The 17,019-nt window shown below is 54.8% G+C and overlaps 2 protein-coding genes and 1 non-coding gene across 5 annotated transcripts; 1 reads left to right on the top strand and 2 right to left on the bottom strand.

Annotated features, from left to right (window-relative positions):
- Positions 1–100: 100 nt before the first annotated feature.
- On the top strand, positions 101–11,827 carry VARS2 (valyl-tRNA synthetase 2, mitochondrial). 3 transcript variants are annotated; one of them, XM_055406039.2, is made up of 30 exons: positions 101–221; positions 659–895; positions 1,030–1,111; positions 1,228–1,328; positions 1,590–1,711; positions 1,826–1,892; positions 1,982–2,079; positions 2,638–2,719; positions 2,888–3,007; positions 3,723–3,834; positions 4,549–4,637; positions 5,139–5,229; positions 5,444–5,571; positions 5,685–5,788; positions 5,973–6,054; positions 6,337–6,413; positions 6,520–6,595; positions 6,874–6,979; positions 7,165–7,235; positions 7,367–7,492; positions 7,707–7,811; positions 7,970–8,038; positions 8,154–8,232; positions 8,342–8,469; positions 8,601–8,753; positions 9,768–9,974; positions 10,661–10,772; positions 10,917–11,092; positions 11,264–11,392; positions 11,498–11,827. In XM_055406039.2, the coding sequence occupies exons 2-30, from the start codon at positions 695–697 to the stop codon at positions 11,600–11,602; spliced, it is 3,198 nt and encodes a 1,065-aa protein (XP_055262014.2). In that variant the 5' UTR covers positions 101–221; positions 659–694; the 3' UTR covers positions 11,603–11,827. The 3 variants fall into 3 exon arrangements, with proteins under 3 accessions (XP_055262014.2, XP_055262015.2, XP_055262016.2); XM_055406040.2 differs by lacking the exon at positions 101–221 and having other exon boundaries at positions 261–895; XM_055406041.2 differs by lacking the exons at positions 101–221; positions 659–895; positions 1,030–1,111 and having other exon boundaries at positions 1,230–1,328; positions 1,654–1,711.
- Positions 11,828–14,217: 2,390 nt separating this feature from the next.
- Positions 14,218–14,321, bottom strand: LOC129543919 (U6 spliceosomal RNA). Its single transcript, XR_008683376.2, has one exon. It is a non-coding gene; the product is annotated as a U6 spliceosomal RNA (small nuclear RNA).
- Positions 14,322–15,110: 789 nt separating this feature from the next.
- On the bottom strand, positions 15,111–16,115 carry SFTA2 (surfactant associated 2). The gene is made up of 3 exons (XM_055406072.2): positions 15,797–16,115; positions 15,457–15,545; positions 15,111–15,322 (listed from the first exon to the last, which is right to left on the bottom strand). Exons 1-3 carry the CDS (start codon positions 15,855–15,857, stop codon positions 15,236–15,238), a joined length of 237 nt encoding a protein of 78 aa, XP_055262047.2. The 5' UTR covers positions 15,858–16,115; the 3' UTR covers positions 15,111–15,235.
- Between the last annotated feature and the right edge of the window lie 904 nt (positions 16,116–17,019).

The following is a 17,019-nucleotide window of genomic DNA, read 5'->3' as shown; positions in this document are numbered from 1 at the left end:
TCCTTTCTCCGCGCCGGGAGCGCTCATCTTCTCGTCGACAGCCATTGGTCCGCGAAAGAGAGGAGGTGTGGCCGAGGCCCGCTAGTGCGCATGCGCCCGGGCGGGGCTCGGTCCCCCAGCGCCGCGCGGCTCGCGAGTCATGTTCCAGCAGGGTTAGCTGGTTCCCCGGCACCCTACGCTCCCGGCCGCGGGGCGCCCTGGGATAGCGGCGGGCTCACCGGGTGAGCGCGCAGCGGGCCGGCGATCGGGGAGTGGGAAGTGCTGGAGGGTCAGGACCCACGCGGTGGGGCGGGCGGGAAGGCGGATCAGCGCGCGGGCTGGGGGCAGTGCAGATGGCCTTTGAGCAGGCGGACAAGTAGTGATCCTGGTGGGACTTCTTGCTGGCTCTGATGTCCGTCATCTGCCAGAATCCCTGAGTCCTTTCCCCTCTGTGTCCACGGTCACCCCCACGTCGCAGCTGAATAGGTTGACGGCCTGAGACTTACCCTGTCCCGGAAGAGCTCTGAAATTACAAGACCCTGTCTACTCTAGTCCTCACAGGAAGGGCTGTGAGGGGTGGGCTAGATACTTGAATCGACCAGTGCTGGAGGGAGGCGGGGAGGGGCGGGGGGAAGAGGGTGTGACCCTCCCTCACCACCATACCCTCAATGTGCTGTAGCTGGAACAGACTTTGGCCTCTTACCAAGCATTCCCGATGCCTCATTTGCCTCTGACCTCTTTTCGACCACGGCTTTGGGGCTTGAGGCCCTCACGGGGCCTCCCCAGGTCCCGTCCCCTTTCCACCCAGTCAGAGCCCGATGGATCAGCCATCTCCCGGAGGAACCGTGAAGCCAAACAGAAGCGCCTGCGAGAGAAGCAGGCATCGCTGGAGGCTGGGATAGCCCCCAAGAACAAGGTTAGGAGTCCCAACAGCTGGTCCTTGGTTCTCTGAGAAATCTTGGGAGAGCGCTGGAGGAGAGACTGGTTGGATTCCAGATGCCTGGGGTATCCTGAAATTGCAGCCCGCATTCTGGTTTCTCCTCTCTGCAGTCACCTGCAGAATCCAGTAAGGCCTGGACCCCTAAGGAGAGAGTGTTGTATGAAATCCCCACAGAACATGGAGAAAAGAAAGGTAACTAGGAAGCTTGAAGGCCTTTTCCCTCACATTTTGGTTGCCCATTTGGTCTGCTGAAATGCTACCTGGGAACAGAAGTCAGGAGTTAGTGGGGCTCTCCTCTGCCTCCATAGATGTCTCCCGGCCCCTGCCTCCTGCATACAGCCCCCAGTACGTTGAGGCTGCCTGGTACCCTTGGTGGGTGCGAGAGGGCTTCTTCAAACCAGAATATCAGGTTAGTACCTGGCAGGGAGGAGTGCTAAATGGTCCTCAGGACAGAATGGCCCGTGAGATTGGTGGGCATGAGTCTGGAGCTCACAGCCAACCACATTGCAGAGCCTGCTTGTCTTCTCCCCCTGGTTTCAAAGGTTTTCCTCTTCCCTGTTACTTGCCGGACTTTTTCCTATAGTTCTTTCTGCTTTGGAGACACCAGAGGGTGCTATTCCCCAGGGAACATCCAGTCCTGTCTTGCCCTTTGACTTTTCTTTCCTTCTAGGCCAGGCTGCCCCAGGCCACAGGGGAGACCTTTTCCATGTGTATCCCACCCCCTAATGTCACAGGCTCCCTGCACATTGGGCATGCGCTGACCGTGGCCATACAGGATGCTCTCGTGCGCTGGTGAGAGGGGAATGGGGCTGCTTGAGTTCTTGGAGGAGAAAGAGAAATTGGGAAGGGATGAGGCTAAATGAACATGTAAGGCCATGGATTTCCATGAGGGTTTTTCTTTCGCAGGCACCGGATGCGTGGGGATCGGGTGCTATGGGTCCCTGGCTCAGATCATGCAGGGATTGCGACTCAAGTATGTCTTTTGCCACTCGTCCCTTTTCTTGAGTGAGAGATTTCTTCCTCCAAAGTGACCTGATTCTCTGCCCCCTCATCTTACTGTAGGCTGTGGTGGAGAAACAGCTGTGGAAGGAGCGAGGAGTGAGGAGACATGAGTTGAGCCGGGAAGACTTCCTTAGGGAGGTGTGGAAGTGGAAGGAGGAGTGAGTATGGAGGGCTAGGGAATATCACCTGGAGGAGGAAATGGCAACCCACTCCAGTATTCTTGCCTGGAAGTTTCCATGGACAGAGGAGCCCGGTAGGCTGCAGTCCACGGGGTGTCAAAGAGTTGGACATGACTGAGTAACTAAGCATGCATGCGCTCCCCCATATATTTATATGCATGTGTATATATATGTTTTTTCTTCCATTTATCCCATTTTCCTTTGCTTGGATTTCATCATCTGTCCTCACCTGTTCCCACTTTGCATCCACTTGACATTACCCTTTTTCTTCCAGGTCTGTTATCACATGCTGTCTTCTCTGTAAAGCTTCTTTGTGTTTCCCACAAATTGGCTGCCCCTTCCCCTTTTACTAGAAATGTTATGTTTCTTTCAATATCATGGAGAGCCCCATACTGTGTTTGTGTGTCTCCATTAGCTTCTCGAGGCTAGATCAGTGTCGAACTCACTCCAGCATCCAGCACTAAAGGGGCTTCACTGGGCCCGGGACATAGTTGATGTCTGGGACATATTCGCTAACCCAAATGTCTCTGGGCACAGGAAAGGTGGGGAGATCTGTGAGCAGCTCCGAGTGCTGGGGGCCTCCCTGGACTGGGACCGAGAGTGCTTTACCATGGATACCGTGAGTGTCCTGTGCTGTGGTCCTTGTGGGTGTCGGGGAGGTGTTCGGAGTTCTATGCGAGGAGGCGGGCTGCTGTGTATGTTAGGGGGGCCAGGGGGATGCCTGGGTCCCTGGCGGGGGGGTGGGCTGAGAAGAGGCTGTTGGATGTGGACACTCAGGTCATTCTAGGGCTCCTCAGTGGCCGTGACAGAAGCTTTCGTGCGGCTCTACAAGGCTGGGTTGTTGTACCGGAGCCGGCAGCTGGTCAACTGGTCGTGTGCCTTACGCTCCGCCATCTCGGATATTGAGGTGAGGCAGAGAAGGAGAGGCGGTTTTGTGAGAGCTCTGAGCCTGGGGCAGAGCTTGAACTCTGGAGCCAGACTGCTTGGATCCACATCTGAATCTGGCACCTCCCAGCGATGTGGTTCCTGCCAGGCTGTTGGCCTCTGTCAGCCTCAGTTTCCTCAGTCTATAAAATTCAGGGGTGATGGAAATGCCTGCATCACAGGGGTGTTGTGAGAATTCAGCGAGAACTCCTAGGAGGTTGGCATAATACCTTTGTGTGGTTTAAGTACTCAGTGAATATTTTCTCATTTATTTTTTGCCGTGCTGGGTCTTCATTGCTCTGTGTGGGCTTTCTCTAGTTGGGTTGAGTGGGGACTGCTCTCGTTGCAGTGCACAGGCTTCTTTTGTTGCAAAGCACAGATTCTAGAGCGAGGGCTTCGTAGTTGTGGTGCATGGGCTTAGTTGCCCTGCAACGTGTGGAATCTTCCCACACCAGGGATCAAACCCATGTCCCCTGCACTGGCAGGCGGGTTCTTAACTCAGGGAAGTCCAGTGAATATGTTTTTTAACTGTGACTACACAAGGATTAGGTGAGGGGAAGGAAGTGGCTCCCAGGTCCTCTGAGTGGCTTTTTGATGGATGGCAGGGAGGCCGGGGCTATGGATGAGTGGAGATGGGAAATCAGCTGTGAGCCTTGCAGGGAGGCTGCTGTCTGACCCTGCCTCTTTCACGCCCCCAGGTGGAGAGCCGGCCCCTCCCTGGCCACACGAAGCTTCAGTTGCCTGGCTGCCCCACCCCCGTGTCTTTCGGCCTCCTCTTTTCCGTGGCCTTCCCTGTGGATGGAGAGCCTGGTGAGGGTAGTCCTTGGAAGGGTCACCCACTTAACCTCTGCTTCCCCTGTTTTCTTGAGCCCGCCTTGTGCTGATGGAGGCAACCCACCAGCCTGTCTTCCGTGTGACTTGGTTAGAGGGGCATAGGGACCCTTGGAAGTATTGTGTCCTGGTGATACTCACCCTGGGTATCCTGGGCCATGTAAGAAAAGTGCACGCAGTCACTGCCCTGAGGGAGCTTAGTGTAATTCCACAGCAGGCTGCTACCCCCAAAAGAGACAAAGGATCAGTTCTGAAGTGTGGTTTGAGCAGAAAGTATTCCCAGGAGTTTGGAGAAGGGAAGATGGATGAGCTGGAATAGTCAGAGGTTTCTTAGAGGAGGGACTGGTGCTGCCTCCAAGAAGGTATAACATTTATGATCAGGGCACCAAGCAGAGATTCTAGTTGTATTTATTAACATTCTACTCTTATCTCCCAAGCAGGCTCTTGAATTCTGTAGCACCAGATATCCCCTTAGGCCTCTGGTCATTAGCTTAGCAGAAACCCCAGGGTCCTATAGACGTTAGTCCTAGTTTTCTCCAGTTACTCCTGGACCTTGACCAGGAGTATCTTGTTCACCTGCTCTACCTTGACCATCCCTGCCTCCTACCTTTTCCAGTTCTCCTGACTTTAATTGTGTCAGGAGTACAAGGTGAGGGCGAGGACCACCTTTAAGTGCTTGAATTTTGCCTTCAGATGCAGAGGTTGTGGTGGGAACCACGAGGCCAGAGACGCTGCCTGGAGACGTGGCTGTGGCGGTCCATCCTGATGACTCCCGCTACACGGTAATACTCAGTGCTCCCTGCGGCCTGGCCTTCCACCCCCATACTTTCTCTTCCCTTCCTTTTAGGATGGCAGCGCCTGCTTTCTGCTCCCTCTTCCTTTTCCTGAAATTTCCCTCATCTCAGCTCTCCGGTGGCTCTGAGGCAGTTCCCTTCTCTTCCTGATGCTACACTTCAGCTCAGGGGCTGGCAGACTGTGGCCCGTGGGCCAGATCTCCTGTTTCTGTATGAGCCACCCTCGTTCCCTATGTGTTGTCTGCAGCTCCATCATGTGTTATAACTCTGCCATGGCAGTGGCGTGGAGTTGTAGAGACTGGATTTACCTCCTGGCCTGCAAAGGTTAAAATTCCTACACTCTGGCCCCTTAAGAAAATGTTTACTGAGCCCTGCTCTAGGTCTTTACCTTCTGGTTTTCACCCTCATATTCCCAGGGTTCCCATGCCCAGCCCAGACCCTTCCACCCGACACCTGTGTCTGTCCTTGATCCCTGTCCCTTCCCTTCAGCATCTACATGGGCGACAACTCTGTCATCCCTTGACGGGGCAGCTTCTCCCCCTTATCACAGACTGCACTGTTCAGCCACACCTGGGCACAGGTAAGTGGGGGCAGGGGAGAGACAGGAAGTCAGGGCTTCTGGAGGCGAGGGGAGGGGAGAGAACCAGGAAGAGGCAAAAAGTCGGGGAAGGGTAGTCTTAGCGGATAGTGGGGGATGAGAGGGAGGGATGGGGTATCGTGGGCGATGGTGACACACTTGGAAAAGCAAAAGCCAGGGTCAGGGTCCGGTGCTAACGGCAGTCCTGCTCCCTTAGGGGCGGTGAAGGTGACTCCAGCACACAGCCCTGCAGATGCTGAGCTGGGGGCCCGACACGGCTTGAGCCCCCGGAGTGTCATTGCGGAGGATGGGACCATGACCACCCTTTGTGAGGACTGGCTGCAGGTGATACCCAGTGATACCCCGTCCTTTGGGGGCACCCTCTGCCCCGTCTCCCCTCCCCCACTCTCTTATTTTTCTAGTAGCCTTTGAGCTTTATTTTTGTTACTCTTCCACAGGGTCTTCACCGATTTGTGGCCCGGGAAAAGATTCTGTCAGCACTGAGGGAACGGGGCCTGTTCCGGGGCCTCCAGAACCACCCCATGGTGCTGCCCATTTGCAGGTAAGCCCGTTTTCACTCCTTTCCTTTGACTGCCCCCAGAAGGGGATGGGCGAAGCTTAAGAGTGACTGCAGGATGGGCTGTGCACCCCTCATGCTAGAATACGAGCTCTGTGTCTGTGTTGTTGGCTGCTGTGTCCTTGGCACTGAGGGCCTGCCACAGAGTCGGGTCCTGTGTCCCTTTCAGCCGTTCCGGGGACGTGGTAGAATACCTACTGAAGAGCCAGTGGTTTGTCCGCTGCCGGGAAATGGGGGAGCGAGCAGCCAAGGTGAGGCTGCAGTGTAGGGAGGGCCTGGGGCCTGGGCGGGAATGAAGAAACATGGAGGCTGGGGGCCCTCTCTCGCTGTGCTCGTTGAGGGGAGAGCTGTAGGGGTGGAGGCAGGGTGCCCAGAAAGGGCTGGCTTGCATCTTCACTCAAGTCCAGACTCTTCTCAGGAGGCTTGGGAGGTTCTTTCTGAGTTTCAAAACTACCTCAAAGACCACTGGTCCCATTCATGGGGATCAGGGGTGCAGGTGGGGAACCACCATCTAAAAGTCCTTCCTCCTCCAGGCGGTGGAGTCCGGGGTCCTGGAGCTCAGTCCCTCCTTCCACCAGAAGAACTGGCAGCACTGGTTTTCCCACATTGGGTAAGAAGGGGAGCTCTCAGAGGAGGGGGAAGGCAGCCCACTGGTCATGCTAAGAAATCACTCATAGGAAAAAGGAAGAAAAAAATCACTCACATCCTCTCGGCAGGGACTGGTGTGTCTCCCGGCAGCTGTGGTGGGGCCATCAGATTCCAGCCTACCTGGTTGTAGAGGAACATGCAAAGGTCGGTAGGAGAAAGAGGAAGGGAGGGCTGGATTTGGCCAGAAGAGCCTCAGCACAGGAGTCAGGGCTTTCAGCGCTGGTCCCAGCTCCCTGCCCTTGCTGTGCTTCTGATCCTATGAACCTCTGTTGTGTGAGCTGAGCTTCTGAGCTGGCATTTCTTAATCTCACCACTAGATGGCGCCAGCCTTTCTCAGCCCACTGGAGACCGTGTCACTCAGTGCTGTTCCACACCTGTGCGTGCTGTTCTCTCTCACTGCCCCCTACTCCTTACTTCTGCAGGATGATACGGAGGACTGCTGGGTGGTCGGGCGGACAGAGGCTGAGGCCAGAGAAGTAGCTGCTGAATTAACAGGGAGACCAGGGGCAGAGCTGACCCTGGAGAGGGGTGGGTATTCCACCCGAGGCGGGCAGGGGAGGGAACAGGTATTGAGATGGAAAAAGTGGGGTTGGGGAAGCTGGGAATGGGGCAGAGCCCTGGTCTCTGTGAGTGAGGGTCGGGCTGGAGAGGTCGGCAGCAGTGGACCGAGGTCCTGATGCTGAGATTCCAATTGTTTCCGTTCTGTCTCCCAGACCCTGATGTCCTGGACACGTGGTTCTCCTCAGCTCTTTTCCCCTTTTCTGCCCTGGGCTGGCCCCGAGAGGTGAGGTGGGTTGAGAGGAAGAGAGTGAAGGTGGGGATGAGGAAATGATCCCCAGGGCCCCTCAGAGGGACTTATGAAGAGCTGGGAGGCCCCAGGCTCGGGCCTCTCGCTGTTTCTCTCTTTCCTCCTAGACCCCAGACCTGGCTCGTTTCTACCCACTGTCACTTTTAGAAACGGGCAGTGACCTCCTGCTGTTCTGGGTGGGCCGCATGGTCATGCTGGGGACCCAGCTCACAGGGCAGCTCCCCTTCAGCAAGGTAACGACCCTTTGGTGGCCTGCCCTTCTCTGAGACTCCCCAGTCTCCTCCAAGCCTTGTCCTCCATTCTAACCCCTCATGTGGGATTTTCTGGGTTCCCAGTTCCTTTGCCTGATTCACTTTCCAGCCTAACCCCTAATCCTTGAAGGACAGCCAGGGGCCCTCCAGAGGAGAGTTCTTCAGGCCCCACTTCTGACCCCCTCCATGCCCCCAGGTCCTGCTTCACTCCATGGTCCGGGACGGGCAGGGCCGGAAGATGAGCAAGTCCCTGGGGAACGTGCTGGACCCACGGGACATCATCAGTGGGGTGGAGCTGCAGGTCAGGCTGGAGGGCCCCAAGGGGGATGGGGTTTTCCAGATGAAGGGGAGCTGAAGGGAGGGACTGGCGGGAAGACTGGAGCTGGGAGGGCCAGTGGGAGGGACCCTGGTAGGGGCAGGGGCTTCCACTGAGGCCAGTGAGTTTCTCACCCACCCCAGGTACTGCAGGACAAGCTGAGGGATGGAAACTTGGACCCCACAGAGCTGGCGATTGCAGCCTCAGCACAGGTGAGTCTGACCTGTTCTGGCATCTATCTCCTGGTCACCAGTTCCCTCTGCAATCCGCCTTCTGGCCCTGCAGCCTCATAGGCAGCTGCCACCCCTCCTGTCTCTCTTGTTACAGAGAAAGGACTTCCCTCATGGGATCCCCGAGTGTGGGACAGATGCTCTGAGATTCACCCTGTGCTCCCACGGGGCCCTGGGTAAGCCTGGGTGAGGGCAGCAGGCAGTGGCCTCTGTGTGGTGGAGCGGGACCAAGGACTCCCCTGCAGCTGCCACCGGTACATGCTCCCTTCCTCCACTCCCTCCTAGGAGGTGACTTGCACCTGTCCGTCTCTGAGGTCCTGAGCTTCCGACACTTCTGCAATAAGATCTGGAATGCCCTGCGCTTCATCCTGAATGCTCTTGGGGATGAATTCATACCCCAACCTGCAGAGGCGGTAAGAGAGAAAGAGGAGATGCTTGGGAGCTGGGTAGTCCAACATCTGAGTCTTGGAGGAGGAGTCTAGAAGGAAAGGAGGTGGTTGGGTGGGAATCGAGCTGTCCCAACCTGAAGCCCCTTCTGCCGCAGCTGTCCCCCGCCTCCCGCATGGACGCCTGGATCCTCAGCTGCTTGGCCCGCACAGCCCAGGACTGCGAGCGGGGCTTCCTCACCCGCGAGCTCTCACTCGTCACCCACGCCCTGCACCACTTCTGGCTGCACAACCTCTGCGATGTCTACTTGGTGAGTGAGGCGGGGGCAGTCCCCCTGCAGTCCTGCTCCCTGTCCCCTGGCAGAGAGCTCTGAACTGAGTTTTTAATTCCTCCCTCAGGATAGGAAGAGAGGTGAGATTGAAAAATCCCAGTTCCCCTCTGGGACTGGCCTGGGCACTGTGCCCTGCCTGTCACCTGAGGAGCGGGGAGGAGGAGGGGACACTTCTAGAAAACTGAGTCTGACAGCACAGGGTTGGGAGGTTTGTTGTTCAGTTGCTAAGTTGTGTCCATCTCTTTGCGATCCTATGGACTGCAGCACGCCAGGCTACCCTGTCTTTCTCCCGGAGTGTGCTCAAATTCATGTCCATTGAGTTGGTGATGCTTTATGTCTCATCCTTTGCTGCCCTCTTTGACTGAGCAACTTTCACTTCACTTCTCCCTTTGTCTTCAATCTTTCCCAGCATCAGAGTCTTTTCTAGTGAGTCAGCTCTTCGCATCGTAGATGGAGATTATTTTCAGTTCCTGTAATTGCTGTGTTTGGACCCTGGCGGGCTGGGAGCAGACAGGAGCAAGAGTACTGGTCTTTAGACCCGGGGATTCTCTCAAAGGGAGGGCTTGTTTACCATGGAGTGTCAGGTCCCACCCCTAGAGCAGCTCAGTCAGGCAGGCTGGGATATGGGTGGCGAGCGTGTTCATCTCTTGTCCCAGGTGATCCTGACACTGTTGACTGAGGACCCCTGTCCTAGATTTCTGTTACTCAACTTTAAAAAAATATTTCTGTCTCTGGTTAAAAAAAACCCCACAAAACTCAATGCTTTTCATTCTAAATAGAAACATCCCTGACAGCTTTATTCCTCACCCACCCCTGAGTCCCTGCCCTAGATTTCCCCTTGTCACATGCTCCCTACTGTGTCTGGGGACAGCTCATGGTCTCAGAGATGCTGGGTGCTCCCATTTACCCACAGCATCCCCACTGGCAGGGCGGCAAGTGTGTGGTGGAAGGAGGTGGCCGTGGCTGCCCCCTGACCATTGGCTTCCTCCCTAGGAGGCTGTGAAGCCAGTGCTGAAGCACTCGCCCTGCCCCGCGGAGCCACCTCAGGTCCTGTTCTTCTGCGCTGACATCGGTCTCCGCCTCCTTGCTCCATTGATGCCTTTCCTGGCTGAAGAGCTCTGGCAGAGGCTGCCCCCTAGGCCTGGTGGTCCCCCTGCTGCCAGCATCTGTGTTGCCCCCTACCCAAGTGCCCGCAGCTTGGTGAGTCACGCCCATGGAGTCTTGGAGTGGGATTACTGGTAAAGACTCGGGGGGAAGTCTTCTAGAAGGGCTTGCTACTGTGGGGTCATTGACAGTGCTGGTCAGTACTTTGCCGTGGAGTCTTGAGGAAGATGGATTGTTCCTGCAGGGCTGGAATAACTCTAAGGTGTCAGGGGCAGTGTTAGCAAGTGGTTAAGAGCAGGATGCTGTCACCAGACTGACACTAGCTGTGTGACTGTGTGTCGATTTCCTCCATCTTTAAACCAAGGACAGTAATAGTATGTGTCACGGTTATGATGAGGATTAGATCTTAGTAATAGGATATCCCAAAAATCTTAGTGTAGTTTTAAGCTTTAAAATGCTACAAACTCACCCAAAAATCATTTTCAAGTTTCTTTTTTGCTTACTTGGTTTTGTGAGCTTAGAATAATACCTTTTAAATTATAATGTATTTTTGGTTGTTTGTCATCTTCGGTCTAAACATTGTTCATGGATCATCTAAGACCTTCTTAGACGATGCCCTAGTTTTCGCCATGTTCCGTTCCTTGAGGTGGTGAATTGTGTGTGTGGTGGAGAGAGCAGATCATTGCTCTAAGGAGATGGGGGTGGGTGGGTGGAGGTCAGAGCTGGGAGAGTTGAGACCGAGTCTCGGGGGGCCCGCTTACCAACCCTGGATGCACACCCAGGAGCACTGGCACCAGCCTGAGTTGGAGCGGCGCTTCTCCCGGGTTCAGGAGTCCGTGCAGGCGCTCAGGGCTCTGCGTGCCACTTACCAGCTCACCAAGGCCCGGCCCCGAGGTGAGGCGGGCCCCAGGCTCCTGAGTCCCTGCAGACGGGAGGGTCTGATGGGGAAGAGGGGGAGCTTGGAGGGCAGGGCCCAGAGTTAGGAGGTGTGGAAGGGGGACCTGGGCCCTCCACCTGACAGCTCCCGTTCCTCCCCAGTGCTGCTGCAGAGCTCAGAGCCGGGCGAGCAGGGCCTCTTTGAGGCCTTCCTGGAGCCGCTGGGCACCCTGGGCCACTGTGGAGCGGTGGGCTTTCTACCCCCTGGTGCAGCAGCCCCCTCGGGCTGGGTCCAGGCCCCCCTTAGTGACACCAGTCAGGCATATATGGAGCTGCAGGTGAGCAGAGGAGACTGGAGGGGGCAGGGAGGGGCTGAAAGGATGTCGGGAGGAGGGCAAGGGGTGGGTTCTGTAAAAGTGAGGAGGGGTCTTGGAATGGTGGTGGGTGAGTGGGAGGGAGTGTTGGGTGGACGGCAGAGGTCTGAGCCTTCTTCCTCTGTTCTTCCACAGGGCCTGGTGGACCCCCAGACCCACCTTCCTCGGCTGGCTGCTCGAAGACACAAGTTGCAGAAGCAGCTTGATGGCCTCCTAGCCCGGCCCCCATCAGAGGGAGAGGCGGAGACCCAGAGGCAGCAGAGGGTGAGGCTGGGGGTGGCCACTCAGGACACTGGACTCCCTGAGGGAATGAGGGCTAGGGGCGCGCAGGGTGGGCCCCCATTCTCACCCACTTCTCTCCTCGCCCAGCTTTCTTCCCTCCAGTTGGAATTGTCAAAACTGGACAAGGCGGCCTCTCACCTCCGGCAGCTGATGGATGCGTCTCCAAGCCCTGGGGGCTCACCATCCCCGTGACTTTCCTCCCTTGCAGACCCGCCTTTGAGGCCTGTGAGGACAGACCAGGCAGTGGCAGGGTGTTATGTGATCCAGCCCCTTTGTTTTGTCAGTGAGGAAACAGACTGGCTTGGTCAGGTGACTGGGTGACCTCGACACGCTCATGTTTTTGCCTAGCCTCCCTCCTCCGAAATCCCACCTGCAAGTTTGGGAAGGAGGACACTCAGATAAACTTAAAATCCCAAACATGTCTGCTGTGGTCCTTTTATCCTTTCCCTTAGCCCTGACTTCCCCGCCTCTTGATTGTTCCTGACACTGGTCTGGGAAAAGGGGGGCGACCTCCTAGGGCTCTGGGCTATGGTGGGAGTGTGGGTGCCGGGTGGGGCCTCCCTCATTGGAGGAGAGATGCTCTCGAGTAGGGCCTGAGCACAGTGACCCGGCTTCCACTTACTTCCTGCACTTACTGGCAGTGGCCCGACTTCTGCAGGCTCTTCCTCCTTTGCTTCTTGCCAAAAGGGAGCTTCCCTGCTTCTTGGCCTCATCTCCAGAGGTGCTGAGGGGATGGGGGACTTCCCACAGGCCTGGGGTGCTTCAGGCTGTGCTGGGGATCAAGTTCCTCCTGCTTCTTTGTACCTGAGACCTCAGTGCTAGGGACCCACTGCCCAGCCTCAGACAGGGGTACACAGACACATGTAGACGCCCACCTAGCCACCTTACACACCTTGTCTCATTGGTGGAATTCAGGGGCCTACCACCCAAGTGACATTCTGTCCAGCAGCTCTGAGAACTACTGTATGTGGTGGGCCTGGCTGGATCCTCTGTGGAGCCATTTATTCCTCCTGAGAACCTCATGAGGTGGGTGTTTGCTCCACTTTAGAGTTGAAGAGACTTGCCCAGGGAATAAATGAAACTAGTCCACAGTGTCAGCTGGAATTACTGGAGTTCAGCCCAGTAAGTTAGGTGGCAGTTATCTGCCTGCTGTAACCAAGCTTCAGAGATAGTGGTGGCTAATCTATAAAAATATTGAATCACTATGTTGTACATCTGAAGCTAATATTATGAATCAGCTATACTTCAATTAAAAAATAAAAAAACGAGTTATTTTTAAAAAGCAACAAAGATAATGGCTTAGACGAGATAGGTGTTTCTTTTTCTGGGCGGAAACAGTGCAGGACTCCGCAATGGAGTCCATATCCCTTTTGATTTTACTTTCCTGCCACCTTGATACACTCTTCCCAACTCTGGGTCTAGGGAATGCTCCCACCAGTGTACCACATCCCACCAGAGGGGAAGGAAAAGGAGGGAGTGAGCACCTTTTTCTTGAGCACCTCTTTCATGCTGGGCTCTATTCTGAACCCCTGGATTTATCAGTGAGAGAAACAACAATCTGCTCTTTTGTACTTTGATTTAGGCTTCCCTTGTGGCTCAGATGGTAAAGAATCTGCCTGCAATGCAGGAGACCCATGTTCCATCCCTGAGCTGGAAAGATCCCCTGGAGAAGGGAATAGCAACCCACTCCAGTATTCTTGCCTAGAGAATTCCATGCACAGAGGAGCCCTGGTGGGCCACAGTCCATGGGTTGCAAAGAATCTGACAGGACTGAGTGACTACACTTTCACTTTTTTTTACTTTGATTCTAGCAGAGAGAGTCAGAACAATACACATATAAAATAAATAAAAATTAAGCAACAAAAACAGTGCACTGTCTCCTCCATCCTTTTGGAGATCCAGACATTCAATCCCTCAACTTGTTTGGGGTCTATTCAGCTGACCCACCTGCCCACTGGTTCAGCCTAGGGGTCAGTCATGAAATATTGGGGTCATACAGAGCCCCCAGCTACCTCTCCTCCAGGGGTAGTAGTCCCAGGACAGTTGTCAAGGAAATGAAAGAAATTTTGTTTTGTTGTGCTTTCTTATCTTCAGGGATACTCCATTTGGAACTGTTGCCTTTCCTTTGCTCCAAGGAGTCAGTCTCTAGTTTCATGTGTTGGTGGTGCTGTGCGGGGTGGGAGCGGGTTGGTGGACAGCTACTGTGGAGAGCAGGAAGCAGTTATACCAATAGCCCTTCATGGTCAAGGCTGGGCTGCATGCTTGCATTTAGAGTCAGCCAGTGAGAAGTCAAGAGCATCTTGAGTGTGGAGTAAGATGAGTGCCTGCCTTAAGAACAGCAGGAGGTGGGACTTCCCTGGTGGTCCCGTGGTTGGGACTCTGTGTTTCCCCTGCAAGGGGACCAGGTTCGATCCCTGATCTGGGAACTAGGCTCTTGCATGCCGTGCAGCCAAAAAAAAAAAAAAAGCAGGAGAAGGAAGAGCCCTAGGGGACCAAGACTTTTATACTGGAGCCAGGTTTCTACCCTAATGAAAGTTCCTACCACCCAGACCCACTTAGCTGACAGGTACCATGGCAAGTGTCCTCAGTAGCTTATCCATGGAATCCTCAGGAAAATCCAAGGAAGCAGGTACTACCATTATCCTCATTTTGCTGGTAAAGCAGTGGAGACTGTGGGACTTCCCTGGTGGTCCAGTCTTAACAAGACTTTGAGCTTCTTTTTTTTAATGGCTCTTAAAATGTTTTTTTTATTGAAGGATAATTGCTTTACAGAATTTTGTTGTGTTCTGTCAAACCTCAACATGAATAAAAATATGGAACGCCACACGAATTTGCATGTCGTCCTTGCACAGGGGCCATGCTAATCTCTGTATTGTTCCAATTTTAGTGTATGCTTGCTGCTGAAGCAAGCACCAGACTTCGAGCTAATTTGGGGCCTGGGTTTGATCCCTGGCCAGGGAACTAGATCCCACATGCCTCAACTAATACCCAGAGCGGGGTTGGGGGAGAGGAAGTTCTAGGAGGATAAGCAACTCATCTAGGGCATAAGCGTGGGCCTGTGGGATTACACGTTCCCGTAGGCACCATGCTGTCTCCCCACCTATTCTGCCAGGCTGGCCATCCTCTCAGAAGCTGAACTCCTCATCTCTCACATCAATGGTCCCCCACCCCACCTGCTACCCTGACTGGCCTGTGTGGACCCCTGGGCATGTTCTGCCCACATCCCTGCCTGAGGTTCCTGAGCCCCCAGCCCCAAAGCATAAGCAAAGGGAGAGGAAATTGAAATCTTGCTTAAAGCAAGGCATTTGTCTGGTGTCAGACATCTCCATTGCTAATGGACCTCAAGTAAGTGACTTACTCTCTCTTAAACCTCGGTTTCCTCATCTGTAAAATGGGATAATGAGATCTATTATGCTACATGGGAACCTGCTGCAGGCGTTGACATGGGAAAGCCTGTTGCCTGGAACAAAGCAGGAATTCAGTAAAGGTTCCTTTCCTTCATTCCCAGGTGCTCTGAGGAACTCAACCTGAAGTGCATGCGTGTGTGTGTGCATGTGTCACCCAGTAGGCCTTTGGCGTGGTAGGAGAGAGCACATCCCCCTGGGAAACCCTCTGCTTGAGAAGGGAGAATCAGAGACTTGCGTATCCAGTTCTCCTTTCCCGCCAGCCCCTCCGCTCATGAACCCACAAAGTCAGGTCACTGAATTCAGCATATTTACTGCCACTTAACAGGGTGAGGGCCTGCTGGAAGACAGGGTCGGGGCATGCGCCTGCTCCCCGGGGACCGGATGCCCCAGCCAAAAAGGGCACAGGCTTCGACTGCTCTCAGACTCTGCAGGTGACGTGCTGTGAGGACCCGGCTTGGTGCAGGGTGACGTTGGTCCCCAAGGGGAGGTGGAGGAGGAGGCAGAACTGAGGGAGACAAAGGGCCAGAAGGCGAGGTGTAAGATGGCTCTCACTCACACCTGGGGGCGGCCAGCCACCCAAACCCACTCAGAACACTCCGAGTTCACACAGCCCCCTCTGTTTCCCTCCCAAAGGACTACCTTCTGGAGAAAGTCCAGGAAGCTGGAATTATAGGAGGAATTTGCCAGAAGGGAGTTCTTCAACTTCAGTTGCAAAGTCATTCCTGGCCCTAGGGATCCAGATGCACAGCTGAGGACCCAGCTGCCAGGAACAGGCTCCCTCAGGGGTGCGGGTGCCCCTCCTGCCCCACCCCAACCCGAGGTCTTTCATCCCTTCCAGACGATGCCCTTCCAGACCCTCTTGCTGCAGTTCAGCCCTGAGCCCTCAGGACCCCAGGACTAGGATGCCTCCATGTCTCTCTCACCCCCTTCTCGGCCTCTTCACGTCTTGGGGACTAGGTGTGTAGCCCTCCAGACTCACCTGCCCCCTGTGAGCTGCCGACAAGGGTCAGGAGCAGGATGAGGGGCAGCCCAGCCCCCATCGCGGCTCTACGCCTCTTGCTTCTCAGATGGACGGAAGAGATGTCTGAAGGCCCGCTGGCCTCTCCTCACCGGGCCTGTCTTCCTGCTCCCCACTCAGTCCCGAGCAATGGTGCGTGTGGGGCGATGGGAGCGGGGCTGAGCAACTGGATTTTCCAGTTCTCTCAATGAGGCTCTGAGGACCCAGGAGAGGGCCATTCACCGGCTGTTGGGGATAGGGAGGGTGGTCCCTTTCCTCAGTCCCGTGTCCCACTTCTTCCCCACGTCTCAAAGCTTGAGAGGGAGGGGGTGCTCCAGGGAGGGAAGTTGGGGAGGCGTCCCTTCGTGCTGGTGTCTGGGCCCCACCCACGCCTGGGCTTCTCATTGCTCTTTAGGGATTAATTATTAACTGCGATTAATTTCCTATCAGCCATGCCACCCAAGGGCTCAGGAATGTGGGCCTGAAAGGGAGGGGCAGATTACACCGAGTTCTCCCCAAACCCAAGTGTCCTGCGCCCTCAGCCACAGTGACTTTCTGGGTGAGGGGGAACTTTCGTCTTTGAATATTTTGTTTTAGTCTCTCTAACATATCCTAGCAACTTGGGCGGAGACGCAGTTTCATCAAATATCCCCACCATGTTCTGCTTTGTGCGCTCACGCAAAAGAAATCCCTTCATGCTCCCAGCCAAAGCCCTTTCCCAAATCGCTCAGCAATGGCAAACACAAGGGCAGGATGTAGAGGGAATTTGGAATCTGTCTAGTCTGCCTTCTTGCTTTCTTATTTGTTTATTTTATTTCACTGCACTGGGTCTTAGTTGCGGCATATGAGATCTAGTTCCCTGACTAGGGATCAAACTCCAGGCCCCCTGCATTGGGAGTGTGGTCTTGGCCTCTGGACCACCAGGGAAGTCCCTACCTTCTTTCTTTAAAAAATAGGAAACTAAGGCTCAGAGAGGGTAAATGACTTGTTAAGGTCACATAGTAAGTCAGTAGCAGAGAGATTAGAGATAGACCAGGCTGTCATGATGCCAGACACAGGGATAAGCTCAACAGATTGACAAACTAGTCGTGTAAACCCTCTAGAATACACAAGGGCACAGGCCCTTTTACCATATTAGTTGCCTCCCTATGTGTCTTCTCTCCCTTCCCCCGACAAACCAGTGGGCCCCTGAGCAGATGGATGGA

Source organism: Moschus berezovskii, chromosome 23 (assembly GCF_049115385.1).
Source record: "Moschus berezovskii isolate FMDL1 chromosome 23, NW_MosBer_1.0, whole genome shotgun sequence".
Taxonomy (NCBI): Eukaryota; Metazoa; Chordata; class Mammalia; order Artiodactyla; family Moschidae; genus Moschus; species Moschus berezovskii.
This window is presented reverse-complemented; position numbering and strand designations above follow the sequence as displayed.

Excerpts from the sequence above, each read along its gene's own strand:
- VARS2 (XM_055406039.2), top strand. The coding sequence starts at position 695 with ATGCCTCATTTGCCTCTGACCTCTTTTCGACCACGGCTTTGGGGCTTG. Across the intron at positions 4,638-5,138 it reads CTGATGACTCCCGCTACACG|CATCTACATGGGCGACAACT; the intron begins GTAATACTCAGT and ends CCTTCCCTTCAG. Across the intron at positions 7,493-7,706 it reads GGCAGCTCCCCTTCAGCAAG|GTCCTGCTTCACTCCATGGT; the intron begins GTAACGACCCTT and ends CCATGCCCCCAG.
- SFTA2 (XM_055406072.2), bottom strand. The coding sequence starts at position 15,857 with ATGGGGGCTGGGCTGCCCCTCATCCTGCTCCTGACCCTTGTCGGCAGC. Across the intron at positions 15,546-15,796 it reads CGGCAGCTCACAGGGGGCAG|GGCCAGGAATGACTTTGCAA; the intron begins GTGAGTCTGGAG and ends CTGGATCCCTAG. Across the intron at positions 15,323-15,456 it reads TCCTGGACTTTCTCCAGAAG|TTCTGCCTCCTCCTCCACCT; the intron begins GTAGTCCTTTGG and ends TGTCTCCCTCAG.